The sequence below is a fragment of the Tinamus guttatus genome, unplaced genomic scaffold (genome assembly GCF_059628265.1).
Source record: "Tinamus guttatus ecotype Peru unplaced genomic scaffold, ASM5962826v1 Tinamus_guttatus_pri_ptg000757l, whole genome shotgun sequence".
NCBI classification, from domain to species: Eukaryota; Metazoa; Chordata; class Aves; order Tinamiformes; family Tinamidae; genus Tinamus; species Tinamus guttatus.
The window spans coordinates 2,389-17,363 of record NW_028289291.1 but is presented as its reverse complement, the minus strand read 5'-3'; the positions used below and the strand labels follow the sequence as shown (position 1 = coordinate 17,363).

At 65.4% G+C, this 14,975-nt stretch overlaps 1 protein-coding gene across 1 annotated transcript; it reads left to right on the top strand.

The window, feature by feature from the left end:
* The first annotated feature begins 1,328 nt into the window (after positions 1-1,328).
* Positions 1,329-14,158, top strand: LOC104565010 (lysosomal thioesterase PPT2). Its single transcript, XM_088537404.1, is given in 13 exon segments — positions 1,329-1,335; positions 1,648-1,871; positions 3,965-4,118; positions 5,169-5,204; positions 5,207-5,263; positions 6,200-6,307; positions 7,435-7,518; positions 12,822-12,906; positions 13,008-13,062; positions 13,550-13,641; positions 13,683-13,707; positions 13,814-13,901; positions 14,007-14,158. Coding segments are annotated over 13 exon segments (1,167 nt in total).
* The last annotated feature ends 817 nt before the right edge of the window (positions 14,159-14,975 follow it).

The following is a 14,975-nucleotide window of genomic DNA, read 5'->3' as shown; positions in this document are numbered from 1 at the left end:
CACGGGCGCCGCTCCGCGCTCCGGCTCCGCCCCCGGGCCAGGCCCCGCCCCTGGCCCCGCCCGCGAGGCCGCGCGCGCCTGTGGGGAGGGGGGAGACACAGGGTGAGGAGGGGGGAGGAGCCGGCGGGGGGGGGGGCGGAGCTCGCGTGCAACGGGGGGGACCCCCCTCGTGCAACGGGGACCCCCCCCCCGTGCAGGGGACCCCCCCTCGTGCAACGGGGACCCCCCTCGTGCAACGGGGACCTCCGGTGCAACGGGGACCCCCCCGTGCAAGGGACCACCCCGTGCAAGGGACCCCCCCCCGTGCAACGGGGACCCCCCCCACAACGGGGGACCCCCGCGTGCAACGGGGACCCCCCCCCCGTGCAAGGGGGGACCTCCCCCCCCGTCCGGCCGTCGTGCAACGAGCCCCCCCCCGTCCCCGTGCACGGGACCCCCCCCCCCATCAACCCCCCTCGTGCAACGGGACCCCCCCCCCAAACTCACGCGTGGCGGCGGGGGGAGGGGGCGGCCCCGCGCCCCGGCCCCACGGCCGCTGCCCCATGGCCGCGCTGCCGCCCCGGACGCCTGGGCCCCCGCGCCGGGGGGGGAGGGAAGGGGCGGGGCCGGGTGGGGCGGGGGGCGGGGCCCCGGCGGCCGCGCGCTTCGGCCCCGCCCCCGCCCCTGCCGGCCCGCACGTACGCGCGGGGCCCCCCCCGGCGGCCGAGTGCCCCCCGCCCCCCCCGCCACGTCCGGTGGCTCCGCCCCCTTCCCCCCCCCCACGTCCGGGTGGCTCCGCCCTTTCCCCCCAGTCCAGGTCGCTCCGCCCCCTTCCCCTCCGCAAAGGGCCCCGGCGTCCGGGGGGGTGACGAGACCCCGTTAACGACCCCCCCTCCCCCCGGGACACCTGGGCCCTTCCCAGGTGCCTGGAGCCTCTGGGGGAGGGGCCTGTTGAGGGGGAGGGGCCTGTTGAGGGGGGGGCTATTGAGGGGGAGGGGCCTATTGAGGGGGGAGGGGCTATTCCGCCCCCGCCCCCCCCGAGGGCCCCGGCGTCCGGGCGGGCTCCGTGCCCGGCCCCGCACGCGCCGCGCGCGCTCCCGTGTTTACCGGGCAAACAGCGGCCGGACGCCTGGGCCCCCGCGCGGGGGGAGCGGGAGGAGGAGGAGGAGGAGGGAGCGCCCGGACGCCTGGGCCCTTCGCGGCAGCGAGAGGTGCGGGGGGGCGGCGCGGGGGCTGCCCCGTCCCGGACGCCTGGGCCCTTTGGGGGGGGGATGGGGGGTCCCGGACGCCCCTTGGAGCGGGGGGGATGGGGGGTCCCGGACGCCTGGGCCCTTTGGGGGGGGGGGGGGATGGGGGGTCCGGGACGCCCGGGCCCCTTTGGGGAAATGGGGAGTCCCGGACGCCTGGGCTCTTTGGGGGGGGGGGATGGGGGGTCCCGGACGCCCGGGCCCCTTTGGAGGGGGAGGGGGATGGGGGGTCCCGGACGCCTGGGCCCCCTTTGGGGGGGGGGCGGTTGCCAGGGCCGCCCGCGGTTGCCGGGGGCCGTCGCCGGAACTGACGTGCGGGTGGGGGAGGGGAGCCGGGAGGTAAACACGGAGCGGAGGGACCCCCCCCTCCCCCCCGGCCGCCGGGGCCCCACGCGTGACCCCCCCTCCCCTCCCCCCGCAGATGCCCCCCAGCCCCACGCGGAGCTCGGGGGGGCCCCCCCCCCGCGGCCCGCGCTGCTCGCGGGGCCCCTCCTGGCGCTGCTGCTGCTGGCGGCCCCCCCCGCGGGGCCGGTTCCGGTTCCGGTACCGGGGCCGGTACCGGGGCCGGCCCGGCCGGTCATCGTGGTGCACGGGCTGTTCGACAGCCCGGCCGACTTCCGGCAGCTGCGGGAGTTCATCAACGAGGTGAGCGCGGGGGACGGGAACGGGAACGGGGATGGGAACGGGAACGGGAGCGACCGGGAATGGGGATGGGAGCGACCGGGGAATGACCAGGGAACAGGGACCGACCGGGAATGGGGACCAGGACCGACCGGGAATGGGGACAACCGGGAACGGGAGCGACCGGGGACCGACCGGGAACGGGACCAGGACCGACTGGAATGGGGACAACCGGGAACGGGAGCGAGCGGGAATGGGGACAACCGGGAACGGGAGCGACCGGGAACAGGACTGACTGGGGAATGACCAGGGAACAGGGACCGACCAGGAATGGGGACAACCAGGAACGGGGACGGACCGGGAATGGGACCAACCAGGGACCAACCAGGAACGGGACTGACCAGGAATGGGGACAACCAGGACTGGGACCGACCGGGAATGGGGACAAACCGGGAACGGGGACGGACCAGCAATGGGACTGACCAGGAATGGGACCGTCTGGGAATGGGGACAACCGGGAATGGGACCGACCAGGAATGGGGACAACCGGGAGCGGGACCGACCGGAAATGAGGATGGGAGTGACCGGGGACAGGGACTGACCAGGAATGGGGACAGGAGCGACCGGGGACGGGAACGGGAATGGGAATGGGGGAGCGACCGGGGATGGGACCGACCAGGGACGGACCGGGAATGGGGACTGACCGGGAATAGGGATGGGACTGAGCGGGGATGGGAACGGGAATGGGAATGGGGAGCGACTGGGAACGGGACCGGCCGGGGATGGAACTGACCAGGGACGGGGAGCGAGTGGGGACAGGAACCGACCGGGAAACGGGAACGGGAGCGACCAGAGACAGGGAGCGACTGGGAATGGGACCGACCGGGAACGGGACCGACTGGGGAACGACTGGGAATGGGGACTGGACCGAGGAGCCGGGACCGACCGGGGACAGGGACCAACCGGGGAACGGGACCCTCCTGGACCCCATGGGGGGTGCCCGGACACCTGGGCCCTGCCCGGACACCGGGGCCCCCCGGACACCTGGGACCCCCCGGACGCCTGGGCCCGTCCTGGGCTCCTGGGAATAGGGGAGCGTCTTGGGGAGCCCCCGGACGCCTGGGCCCTTCTGGACACCTGCCCCCCCCCCCACCCCGGACGCCGGGACCCCCACGCGCCCTCGACCCCCCCCTTGGCTGTCCCGGCCGCCCGGGTCCCCTCCCCGCCCCCCCCGACGGCGCCCGGACGCCTGGGCCCTTCCCGGACGCCCGGGCCCTGCGGACGAGTCTGGGCAGAACCGGCCCGACGGGATCCAGGATCCCCTGGGGACAGCCTGGGGCGGAGGGTGGGGACGGAGCGCCCGGACGCCTGGGCCCCTTCCCGGACGCCTGGGCCCCCAGGGAGGGAAATGGGGGGTGCCCAGACGCTTGGGGCCCCCCGGACGCCTGGGCCCCTGGGTGGGAAGTGGGGGGTGCCCGGACACCGGGGCCCTTCCCGGACGCCTGGGCCCCTGGGAGGGAAACGAGGGTGCCCGGACGCCTGGGCCCTCCTGGCCGCCTGGGCCCTTCCCGGACGCCTGGGCCCCTTGGAGGGAAATGGGGGTGCTCAGATACTTGGGGCCCCCCGGACGCCTGGGCCCTCCCAGACACCTGGACCCTTCCCAAACGCCTGGGTCCCCGGGGGAGGGAAACGGGGGTTCCCGGACGCCTGGGCCCTTCCCGGACGCCTGGGCCCCTCCGGACACCTGGACCCTTCCCAAACGCCTGGGTCCCTGGGGGAGGGAAACGGGGGTTCCCGGACGCCTGGGCCCCTTTTGGGGGGCTGGGAGGGCACCCGGACGCCTGGGCCCCTGGGGAGGGAAATGGGGGTGCCCGGACGCCTGGGCCCCTCTCGGACGCCTGGGCCCCTCCTGGGTGCCTGGGCCCTCCCGGACGCCTGGGCCCATTTTGGGGGACTGGGAGGGCACCCGACACCTGGGCCCCTGGGGAGGGAAATGGGGGTGCCCGGACGCCTGGGCCCTTCCCGGACGCCTGGGCCCCTGGGTGGAAGCGGGGGGCGCCCGGACGCCTGGGCCCCCCCGGACGCCTGGGCCCTTCCCGGACACCTGGGCCCCGCAGAGCCACCCCGGCACCAACGTGACGGTCGTGGACCTGTTCGACCGGGGGCAGTCGCTGCGGCCGCTCTGGCTGCAGGTCGAGGGTTTCCGCCGCGCCGTGGCCCCCATCATGGCCAACGCGGCCGCCGGCGTCCACCTGCTCTGCTACAGCCAGGGTATGCGGGGGGTGCCGGGGTACCGGGGTACCGGGGGGTACCGGGGACCTTCCTGGGGACCTTCCGGGATACCGGGGACCTTCCGGGGACCTTCCGGGGTACCAGGGACTTCCAGGGACCTTCTGGGGTGCCAGGGGCTTCCAGGGTACCAGGGACCTTCCCAGGGTACTCGGGACCTTCCTGGGGTACTTCCAGGGACCTTCCTGGGTACCGGGGACCTTCCTGGGGACCTTCCGGGGGTATCGGGGCCTTTGGGGGTACCGGGGACCTTCCTGGGGTACCAGGGACCTTCCTGGGGTACCAAGGACCTTCCTGGGGACCTTCTGGGGTATCGGGGCCTTTGGGGGTACCAGGGGACCTTCCTGGGTACCAGGGACCTTCCCAGGGTACTTGGGACCTTCCTGGGGTCCTTCCGGGGTACCAGGGACTTCCAGGGACCTTCCGGGTACCAGGGTCCCTGGTGTCCTAGGGATCTTCCTGGGGATCTTTCGGGGTATCAAGGACCTTCCCAGGGTACTGGGGACCTTCCTGGGGACCTTCCGGGGTGCGCGGGGCCCTCCAGGGCCTTCCGGGGATCTTTGGGGGTACCAGGGACCTTCTTGGGGTACCAAGGACCTTCCTGGGGGACCTTCCTGGGACCTTCCTGGGTATTGGGGACCTTCCAGGGCCCTCCGGGACCTTCTGGGGACCTTCCTGGGGCCTTTGGGGACACCCAGGGACCTCTTGGGGTACTGGGCCCTTCCCGGACACCTGGGCCCTTCCCGGACGCCTGGGCCCCCTTTGGGGGGAGAAGGGAGGGTGCCCGGACGCCTGGGCCCTTCCTGGGCTCCTGGGAATGGGGGAGCATCTTGGGGAGCCCCCGGACGCCTGGGCCCCTCGTGGGGGTCGGGGGAGGTTGGGGGGGTACCCGGACGCCTGGGCCCCTCGTGGAGGCGGGGGGATGTTTGGGGGGGTCCCCGGACGCCTGGGCCCCTCCTGGGGGTAAGGGGGGGTTCCGGGGGGGGGTTCCCGGTCGCTTGGGCCCCCCCGGACGCCTGGGCCCCCCCGCAGGCGGGCTCATCTGCCGCGCGCTGCTCTGCACGATGCCCAGCACAACGTGCGCAGCTTCATCTCGCTGGCCGCGCCGCAGATGGGGCAGTACGGCGGTGAGGGGCGGGGCCTGCGGAGGGGCGGGGCCTGCGGAGGGGCGGGGCCTGCGCGGGGGCGGGGCCTGCGGGGCTGGGCGGGGCCTGCGGGGGGACTTAGGGGGGAGCTAGGAGGGGCTGTGGGTGGTGAGGGGCGGGGCCGGCGGGGGTGGGCGGGGCCCGAGGGCTGGGAGGGTCTTGGGGCGTGGTCATGGGGGCGGGGCCCAGGAGGGTGTGGGGGGCGGAGCTGGGAAGGTCTCTGCAGGGTGAGGGGCGGGGCCGGCAGGGGCGGGGCCGGCGGGGGGGGTGGGGCGGAGGGACTGAGGGTCTTGGGGGAAGGGAGATGGGTCTCTGGGGGGGGTGAGGGGCGGGGCCAGAGGTGGGTGGGGCTAGGGATGGGCGGGGTTAGGGGCTGGGTGGGGGCCGGGAGGGTCTCCGGGGGGCGGAGCCAGGGGGTGGGAAGGGTCGGGGTCTGGGGGGGGCGTGGTCACGGGGCGGGGCCCAGGAGGGTGGGGCGGGGTTGGGGAGGTCTCTGGAGGGTGAGGGGCGGGGCCAGAGGGTGGGTGGGGCCAGGAGGATCTCGGGGGGCGTGGCCATGAGGGCGGGGCCAGGGCTGGGCTGCTCTGTGGATCATGAGGGGCGGGGCTAAGGGGTGGGCGGGGCTAATGGGGGCGTGGTCTGGCGGGGGTGGGAGGGTCCAGGGGGGGGTCTGGGGTGTTGGGGAGATTTGGGGGGTCCTGGGGGGGCATTTGGGGGTCTGGGGAGGGGGGGGGGGATGCTGAGGGGCTTGGGGGGGTCCCTGGGGGGTGTCCGGGGGGTTGAGGGGTCCCTGGGGGGGGTCCCTGGGGTGTTGGGGGGTCCCTGGGGGGGGGTCCCTGGGGGGTCCCTGGGGTGTTGGGGGGGTCCCCGGGGGGTCTTGGGGGCCCAGGCGTCCGAACCCCCCCCCCCCCCCCGCAGACACCCGCTACCTGCGCTGGTTGTTCCCGCGACACATGAAGTCCAACCTGTACCGACTGTGCTACACCCCGCTGGGCCAGGACGTGTCCGTGTGTAACTACTGGAACGGTGCGGGACAGCCCCGAAGTACCCCGAAACACCCCCAGACACATCCAAACACCCCAGAACAGCCTGAAGCACCCCCGAACACCCCCGAACACCCGAAAAGTACCCCCAGAACAGCCTGAAGTACCCCAGAACACCCGCTAAACACCCTGAAACACCCCAAAATACTCTCAAAACAGCCTGAAGTACCCCCCGAAACACCCCCAAACACCCCAGAACAGCCTGAAATACCCCAGAATACCCCCGCGCACCCTGACACACCCAAAATACCCCAAATACCCCCAGAACAGCCTGCAATGCCCTAGAACACCCCCCAAACACCCAAAAATACCCCCGAAACAGCCTGAAGTAGCCCAGAACACCCCCTAAATACCCTTAGGTACCCTGAAATACCCCCAAATACCCCCGGAAGGGCTAGAAATACCCCAAAACACCCCCGAGCACCCCCGAAACACCCCAAAATACCCCCAAATACCCCTGAAGAGCCTGAAATACCACAGAACACCCCCGAAACACCCAAAAATACCCCCGAAACAGCCTGAAATACCGCTAAGCACCCTGAAACACCCTGAAACAGCCCCAAAAACCCTCCCCGAACCCCCCCAAAATCCCCAAATGCCCCTGTTGTGCAGCATGGGGGGGGCAATTCATTTTGGGGTGAATTCCTGCAGTTTTGGGGCAGATACTGCCACAGAGGAGTTCTCAGCCAGGGGAGGGGATGCTCATTTTTGGGGTGGATTCCTGTGGTTTTGGGGTGAATTCCTGCAATTTTGGCACAGATCCCGCCCTGGGGAGGGAGAAGATGCTCATTTTGGGGTAGATTCCTGCGGTTTTGGGGTGAATTCCCGCGATTTTGGCACAGATCCCGCCCTGGGGAGGAAGAAGATGCTCATTTTGGGGTAGATTCCTGTGGTTTTGGGGTGAATTCCCGCGATTTTGGCGCAGATCCCGCCTGGGGAGGGAGAAGATGCTCATTTGGGGTGAATTCCCATGGTTTTGGGGCGGATTCCCGTGGTTTTGGGGTGAATTCCCGCGATTTTGGCGCAGATCCCGCCCTGGGGAGGGAGAAGATGCTCATTTTGGGTAGATTCCTGTGGTTTTTGGGGTGAATTCCCGCGATTTTGGCGCAGATCCGCACCACCGCGACCTCTACCTGAACAGCAGCGACTTCCTGGCCGTGCTCAACGACGAGCGGCTCAACCCCAACGCCAGCGGTGGGCGCCTATAGGGCCCTATAGCGCCCAGAGGGGCCTAGTGGAGCCCATAGGGAACTGTGGGCTCTATAGGGGCCTGTGGGGTCTATAGGGGGCTCCATTGGGGGCTGTGGAAAGGGCTATAGGGGTTGGGGCCGTCTATGGGGGCTATAAGGGTTTTTGATGCTTATAGGGTGTAGGAAAATCTATGGGGTGCTGTAGGGGCTCGGGAGGTCTATGGGAGCTATAGGGGGCTTCATTAGGAGCTATAGAAAAGGTTATAAGAGGTCTATAGAGTAGAGAGCACTATAGAAACCATAAAGAGGTATGGGGCAATGTGTATGGGGACTATAGGCGCTGTGTCAGGAACTCCCATAGGGACTCTGGGGATTGTGGGGGAGCTCTGGAGCCTATGGAGCTCTAGGGGTCCTAGGGAGGCTATAGGGGATCCTAGGGCAGGTCTAGGGGGTTCTATGGGACATATTGGGGGTGCTATGGAGGTTAGAGGGGGTCCTAGGGGAGCTATAGGGGGGGTCCCATGGTGCTCCAGGAGGATCTATGGGGGCTATAGGGGGTCCTAGGGGAGCTCTAGGGGATCCTATGGGGGCTCTAGGAGGCTCTCTGGGGCTATAGGGGGTCGTAGGGGAGCTCTGGGGGTCCTAGGGGAGCTCTACGGGGCCCTGTGGAGGTTTTAGGGGTCCTAGGGAAGTTATAGGGGGTCCTAGAGGAGCTATAGGGGGTCCTAGGGGAGCTCTGTGGGTCCTAGGGAAGCTCCAGGCGGTCCTATGGGGGCTATAGGGGGTAGTAGGGGAGATCTGGGGGTCCTAGGGGGGCTATAGGGGATCCTATGGTGGTTATAGGGCGCGCTGGGGGAGTTCTAGGGGGTCCTATGGGGGCTATAGAGGGTCCTATGGTGGTTATAGTGTGCCCTATGGGAGCTCTAGGTGCATCCTATGGGGTCTATCGGGGGTCCTATAGGAGCTCTAGGGGGTCTATAGGAACTCTAGGGGGTCCTATGGGGGCTATAGGTCATCCTATGGTGGTTATAGGGGGCCCTAGGGGAGCTCTGGGGTCCTGTGGGGGCTCTAGGGGGCCCTATGGGGGCTATAGTGGGTCCTATGGTGGTTATAGGGGAGCCTATGGGAGCTCTAGGGCATCCTATAGGGACTATAGAGGGTCATATAGGAGGTTTAGGGGGGCTATAGGAGCTCTAGGGGGTCCTATGGGGGCTATAGTGGGTCCTATGGTGGTTATCAGGGGCCCTAAGAGAGCTCTAGGGGGCCCTATGCGGGCTATAGGGGGTCCTATGGAAGTTATAGGGGACCCTATGGGAGCTCTAGGGCATCTTATGGGCACTATAGAGGGGTCCTATAGGAGGTCTAGGGGGTCTAAAGAAGCTCTAGGGGGTCCTATGCGGCCTCTAGGGGGGTCCTATGGGAGCTCTAGGGGGCCCTATGGGGGTTATAGGATGTCCTAGGGAGCTCTAGGGCGTCCCGTGGAGCTCTAGGGGGTCCTATGGGGGCTTTAGGAGGTCTCCAGTGGGGGCTATAGAGGGCCCTATGGGAGATATAGAGAGCCTTATGAGGGTTATAAGGGTCCTATAGGAGTTCTTGGGGGTCCTATGGGGGCTCTAGGGGGTCCTATGGGAGTTGTAGGGGGCCCTATGCGGGCTATTGGGGGTCCTATGGTGGTTATAGGAGACCCTATAGGAGTTCTGGGGCATGCTATGGGAACTATAGAGGATCATATAGGAGGTTCAGAGGATCATATAGGAGCTCTAGGGGGTCCTATGGGGGCTCTAGGGTGTCCTATGGGAGCTCTAGGGGGTCCTATGGGGGTTATAGGGGGTCCTAGGGGAGCTCTGGGGGCTTCTAGGGGAGTTCTAGGGGATCTTGTGGGGGCTCTGGGGGAGTTATAGGAGCTTTAGGGGGTCCTATGTGTGCTACAGAAGGTCCTATGGTGGTTATAGGTGGCCCTATGGGAGCTCTAGGGCATCCTATGGGGACTATAGGGGATCCTATAGGAGCTCTAGGGGGGTTATAAGAGCTCTAGGGGTTCCTATGGGGGCCATAGGGGGTCCTATGGGAGCTCTAGGGGGCCCTGTGGGGGTTATAGGGGGTCCTAGGGAGTTCTTGGGGGTCCTATGGGGGCTATAGGGGGTAGTAGGGGAGATCTGGAGCTCCTAGGGGGGCTATAGGGGATCCTATGGTGGTTATAGGGCGCGCTGGGGGAGTTCTAGGGGGTGCTATGGGGGCTATAGAGGGTCCTATGGTGGTTATAGTGTGCCCTATGGGAGCTCTAGGGCATCCTATGGGGACCATAGGGGGTCCTATAGGAGCTCTAGGGGGGCTATAGGAGCTCTAAGGGGGTCCTATGGGGTCTATATGGGGTCCCATGTTGGTTATAGGGGGCCCTAGGGGAGCTCTAGGGGGCCCTATGGGGGCTATAGGGGGCCCTATGGGAGCTCTGGGGGTCCTAGGGGAGCTCTGGGGGTCCTATGGGAGCTCTAGGGGGCCCTATGGGGGCTATAGGACATCCTATGGGGACTATAGGGAGTCCTATAGGATCTCTATGAAGGCTGTAGGAGCTCTAGGTGGTCCTATGGGGCCTATACGGGGTCCTATGGTGGTTATAGGGGGTCCTAGGGGAGCTCTGGGGGTCCTGTGGGGCCTCTAGGGGGCCCTATGGGGGCTCTTAGGGGTCCTATGGTGGTTATAGGTGGCCCTATGGGAGCTCTAGGGCATCCTATGGGTACTATAGGGGATCCTATAGGAGCTCTAGGGGGCTATAAGAGCTCTAGGGGTTCCTATGGGGGCCATAGGGGGTCCTATGGGAGCTCTAGGCCATCCTATGTGGACTCTAGAGAATGCTATAGATGCTCTAGGGGGTCCTATCGGGGCTATAGGGGGTCTTATGGGAGCTCTAGGGGGCCCTATGAGGGTTATAGAGGGTCCTAGGGGAGCTCTGGGGGGTCCTAGGGGAGCTCTAGGGCATTCTATGGGGAATGTAGGGGATTCTATAGGATCTCTAGGGGGGCAATAGGAGCTCTAGGAGTTCCTATGGGAGCCTTAGTGGGTACTATGGGAGGTCTAGGGGGTCCTATGGGGGCTATAGAGTGTCCTATGGTGGTTATCGGGGGCCCTAAGGGACCTCTAGGGGGCCCTATGGGGGCTCTAGGGGGTCCTATGTGAGCTCTGGGGGTCCTAGGGGAGCTCTAGGGGTTCGTATGGGGGCTATAGGGGGTCCTAGGGGAGCTCTGGGGGTCGTAGGGGGGGTTTAGGGGGTCCGTTGGTGGTTATAGGGCGCGCTGGGGGAGTTCTAGGGGGTCCTATGGGGGCTATAGAGGGTCCTATGGTGGTTATAGTGTGCCCTATGGGAGCTCTAGGGCATCCTATGGGGTCTATAGGGGGTCCTATAGGTTCTCTAGGGGGCCCTATCGGAGTTATAGGGGGTCCTAGGGGAGCTCTGGGGGTCCTGTGGGGGCTCTAGGGGGCCCTATGCGGGCTATAGGGGGTCCTATGGAGGTTATAGGGGACCCTATGGGAGCTCTAGGGCATGCTATGGGGACTATAGAGGGTCCTATAGGAGGTCTAGGGGGCCTATAGGAGCTCTAGGGGGTCCTATGGGGCCTATACGGGGTCCTATGGTGGTTATAGGGGGCCCTAGGGGAGCTCTTGGGAGGCCAATGGGGGCTATAGGGGGTCCTAGGGGAGCTCTGGGGGTCCTGTGGGACCTCTAGGGGGCCCTATGGGGGCTCTTAGGGGTCCTATGGTGGTTATAGGTGGCCCTATGGGAGCTCTAGGGCATCTTATTGGGACTATAGGGGATCCTATAGGAGCTCTAGGGGGCTATAAGAGCTCTAGGAGTTCCTATGGGGGCCATAGGGGGTCCTATGGGAGCTCTAGGGCATCCTATGTGGACTCTAGAGAATGCTATAGATGCTCTAGGGGGTCCTATCGGGGCTATAGGGGGTCTTATGGGAGCTCTAGGGGGCCCTAGGAGGGTTATAGAGGGTCCTAGGGGAGCTCTGGGGGGTCCTAGGGGAGCTCTGGGGGTCGTAGGGGGGGGTTAGGGGGTCCGTTGGTGGTTATAGGGCGTGCTGGGGGAGTTCTAGGGGATCCTATGGGGGCTATAGAGGGTCCTATGGTTGTTATAGGGGGTCCTAGGGGAGCTCTGGGGGTCCGGTGGGGGCTCTAGGGGGCCCTATGCGGGCTATAGGGGGTCCTATGGAGGTTATAGGGGACCCTATGGGAGCTCTAGGGCATCCTATGGGCACTATAGAGGGTCCTATAGGAGCTCTAGGGGGGCTATAGGAGCTCTAGGAGGTCCTATGGGGCCTATACGGGGTCCTATGGTGGTTATAGGGGGTCCTAGGGGAGCTCTGGGGGTCCTAGGGGAGCTCTAGGGGGCCCTATGGGGGCTCTTAGGGGTCCTATGGTGGTTATAGGTGGCCCTATGGGAGCTCTAGGGCATCTTATTGGGACTATAGGGGATCCTATAGGAGCTCTAGGGGGGCTATAGGAGTTCTAGGCGGCCCTATGGCGGTTATAGAGGTTCCTATGGGAGTTCTAGGGGGCCCTATGGCAGTTATAGGTGGTCCTAGTGGAGCTCTAGGGGGCCCTATGGAGGCTATAGAGAGTCCTATGTGGCCTCTAGGGGGTCCTGCGGGAGCTCTAGAGGGTCCTATGGAGTTCTAGGAGGTCCTATGGTGGTTATAGGGACCCTATGGGAGCTCTAGGGAATCCTATGGGGACTATAGGGAGTCCTATAGGAGCTCTAGGGGGGCTATAGGAGCTCTAGGGGGTCCTATGGGGCCTATAGGGGGTCCTATGGTGGTTATAGGGGGTCCTAGGGGAGCTCTAGGGGATCCAATGGGAGCTCTAGGAGGGTCTCTGGGGGCTATAGGGGGTCCTAGGGGAGCTCTGGGGGTCCTGTGGGGCCTCTAGGGGGCCCTATGGGGGCTCTTAGGGGTCCTATGGTGGTTATAGGTGGCCCTATGGGAGCTCCAGGGCATCCTATGGGGTCTATAGGGGGTCCTATAGGAGCTCTAGGGGGGCAATAGGAGCTCTAGGGGTTCCTATGGGGGCTATAGGGGGTCCTATGGGAGCTCTAGGGGGGCTATAGGAGCTCTAGGGGGTCCTATGGGGGCTATAGGGGGTCCTATGGGAGCTCTAGGGGTCCCTATCAGAGTTATAGAGGGTCCTAGGGGAGCTCTGGTGGGTCCTATGGGAGCTATAGGGGCTCCTATGGGGGCTCTAGGTGCTCCTATAGGAGCTCTAGGGGGTGCTATAGGGGGTCCCGTCTGAGCAGCGCCCCCTCCCCAGCCTGGAAGCGGAACCTGCTCCGGATCCAGAACCTCGTCCTGATCGGGGGCCCCGACGACGGCGTCATCACCCCGTGGCAGAGCAGGTGACACCGGGGGGACACCCGGACGCCGGGGCCCCTTAGGGGGTGACGGGGGAACACCCGGACGCCGGGGCCCTCCCGCTGACCCCCCCTCACCCCCGCAGCCTCTTCGCCTTCTACGACGCCAACGAGACCGTGCGGGAGATGCGGGCACAGGCGGTGAGCGCCGGACACCGGGACACGGTGACATGGGGACACGGTGACACCGGGACACGGTGACACCGGGACACCGAGGGCACAGGGACATGGCGGGGGGGGGAGGCGGTTCTGAGTGTGTTTCCAGGACGCGGGGGCAGGGACACTGCGTGACCCGGGTGACAAAGTGACACTGGTGACGATGACTTGGTGCGGCTGTTGTTCCTGGTGTAGCTGCAGGCCACGTTCAGGGGGTGCAGGGACACCTGGTGACGGTGACAGGTGACGGGTGACGCTTTATTTCCAGGTGTACCCTGCAGGACACGTTCAGGGGGTACAGGCACACCAGGTGACAGGGTGACGGGTGACGCTGTATTTCCAGGTGTACCTGCAGGACACATTCAGGGGGTACAGGCACACCGGGTGACACGGTGACGCTGTATTTCCAGGTGTACCTGCAGGACACAGGGGGTACAGGCACACCGGGTGACGGGTGACGCTGTATTTCCAGGTGTACCTCCAGGACACGTTTGGGGGTACAGGCACACCGGGTGACACGGTGACGCTGTATTTCCAGGTGTACCTGCAGGACACGTTCAGGGGGTACAGGCACACCGGGTGACACGGTGACGCTGTATTTCCAGGTGTACCTCCAGGACATGTTCTGGGGTACAGGCACACCGGGTGACGGGTGACGCTGTATTTCCAGGTGTACCTGCAGGACACGTTCAGGGGGTACAGGCACACCGGGTGACGGGTGACGCTGTATTTCCAGGTGTACCTGCAGGACACGTTTGGGGGTACAGGCACCCTGGGTGACACGGTGACGCTGTATTTCCAGGTGTACCTCCAGGACACAGGGGGTACAGGCACACCGGGTGACACGTGACGCTGTATTTCCAGGTGTACCTCCAGGACACGTTCTGGGGTACAGGGACACCGGGTGACACGTGACGCTGTATTTCCAGGTGTACCTCCAGGACACGTTCGGGCTGAAGACGCTGGACGCCCGCGGGGCCATCGGGGGCTGCTCCGTCCCCGGGGTCCCCGGGTCCCCCACACGCGGTGGCACTCGAGCCGGCCGGTCTACGACGCCTGTATCCGCCCCTGGCTCACCTAGCGCCTATGGAATCACCTATAGGAGCCTATAGGAACCTCCGGGTGCATCCGCCCCGGCTCACCTAGCGCCTATGGAATCACCTATAGGAGCCTATAGGAACCTACAGGAACATCTGAGTGCATCCGCCCCGGCTCACTTAGCGCCTATGGAATCCATAGGAGCCTATAGGAACCTCTGGGTGCATCCGCGCCTGGCTCACCTAGCGCCTATGGAACCTATAGGAGCCTATAGGAACCTCTGGGTGCATCCGCCCCGGCTCGCCCAGCGCCTATGGAATCTATAGGAACCTGTAGGAACCTCTGGGTGCATCCGCCGCTGGCTTGCCTAGCACTTACGGAATCTATAGGATCTATAGGCACCTGTAGGAACTTTGAGGAACCTATGGGTGCATCTGCCCTGGCTCACATAGCGCTTATGGAATCTATAGGCACCTGGAGGAACCTATGGGATTCATAAGAGGATCCAGCCATGGTTCACGTAGAGCCTATGGGGACCTATGGGATCCATAGGAGTATCCAGCCGTGGCTCATGTAGCACTTAGGGGAACATATGGGATCCATAGGAACATACAGAATCTCTAGGAGCATCTGGGCCTGGCTCACGTAGCCCCTGTGGGCACCTATGGGATCTATAGATGTATCCAGTCGTGGCACCTATAGGAACTTATGGGATCTGTAGGAACCTGTGGGATCTATAGATGTATCCAGTCCTGGCTCACGTAGCACCTATAGGAACTTATGGGATCTATAGATGTATCCAGTCCTGGCTCACGTAGCACCTATAGGAACTTACGGGATCTATAGATGTATCCAGTCCT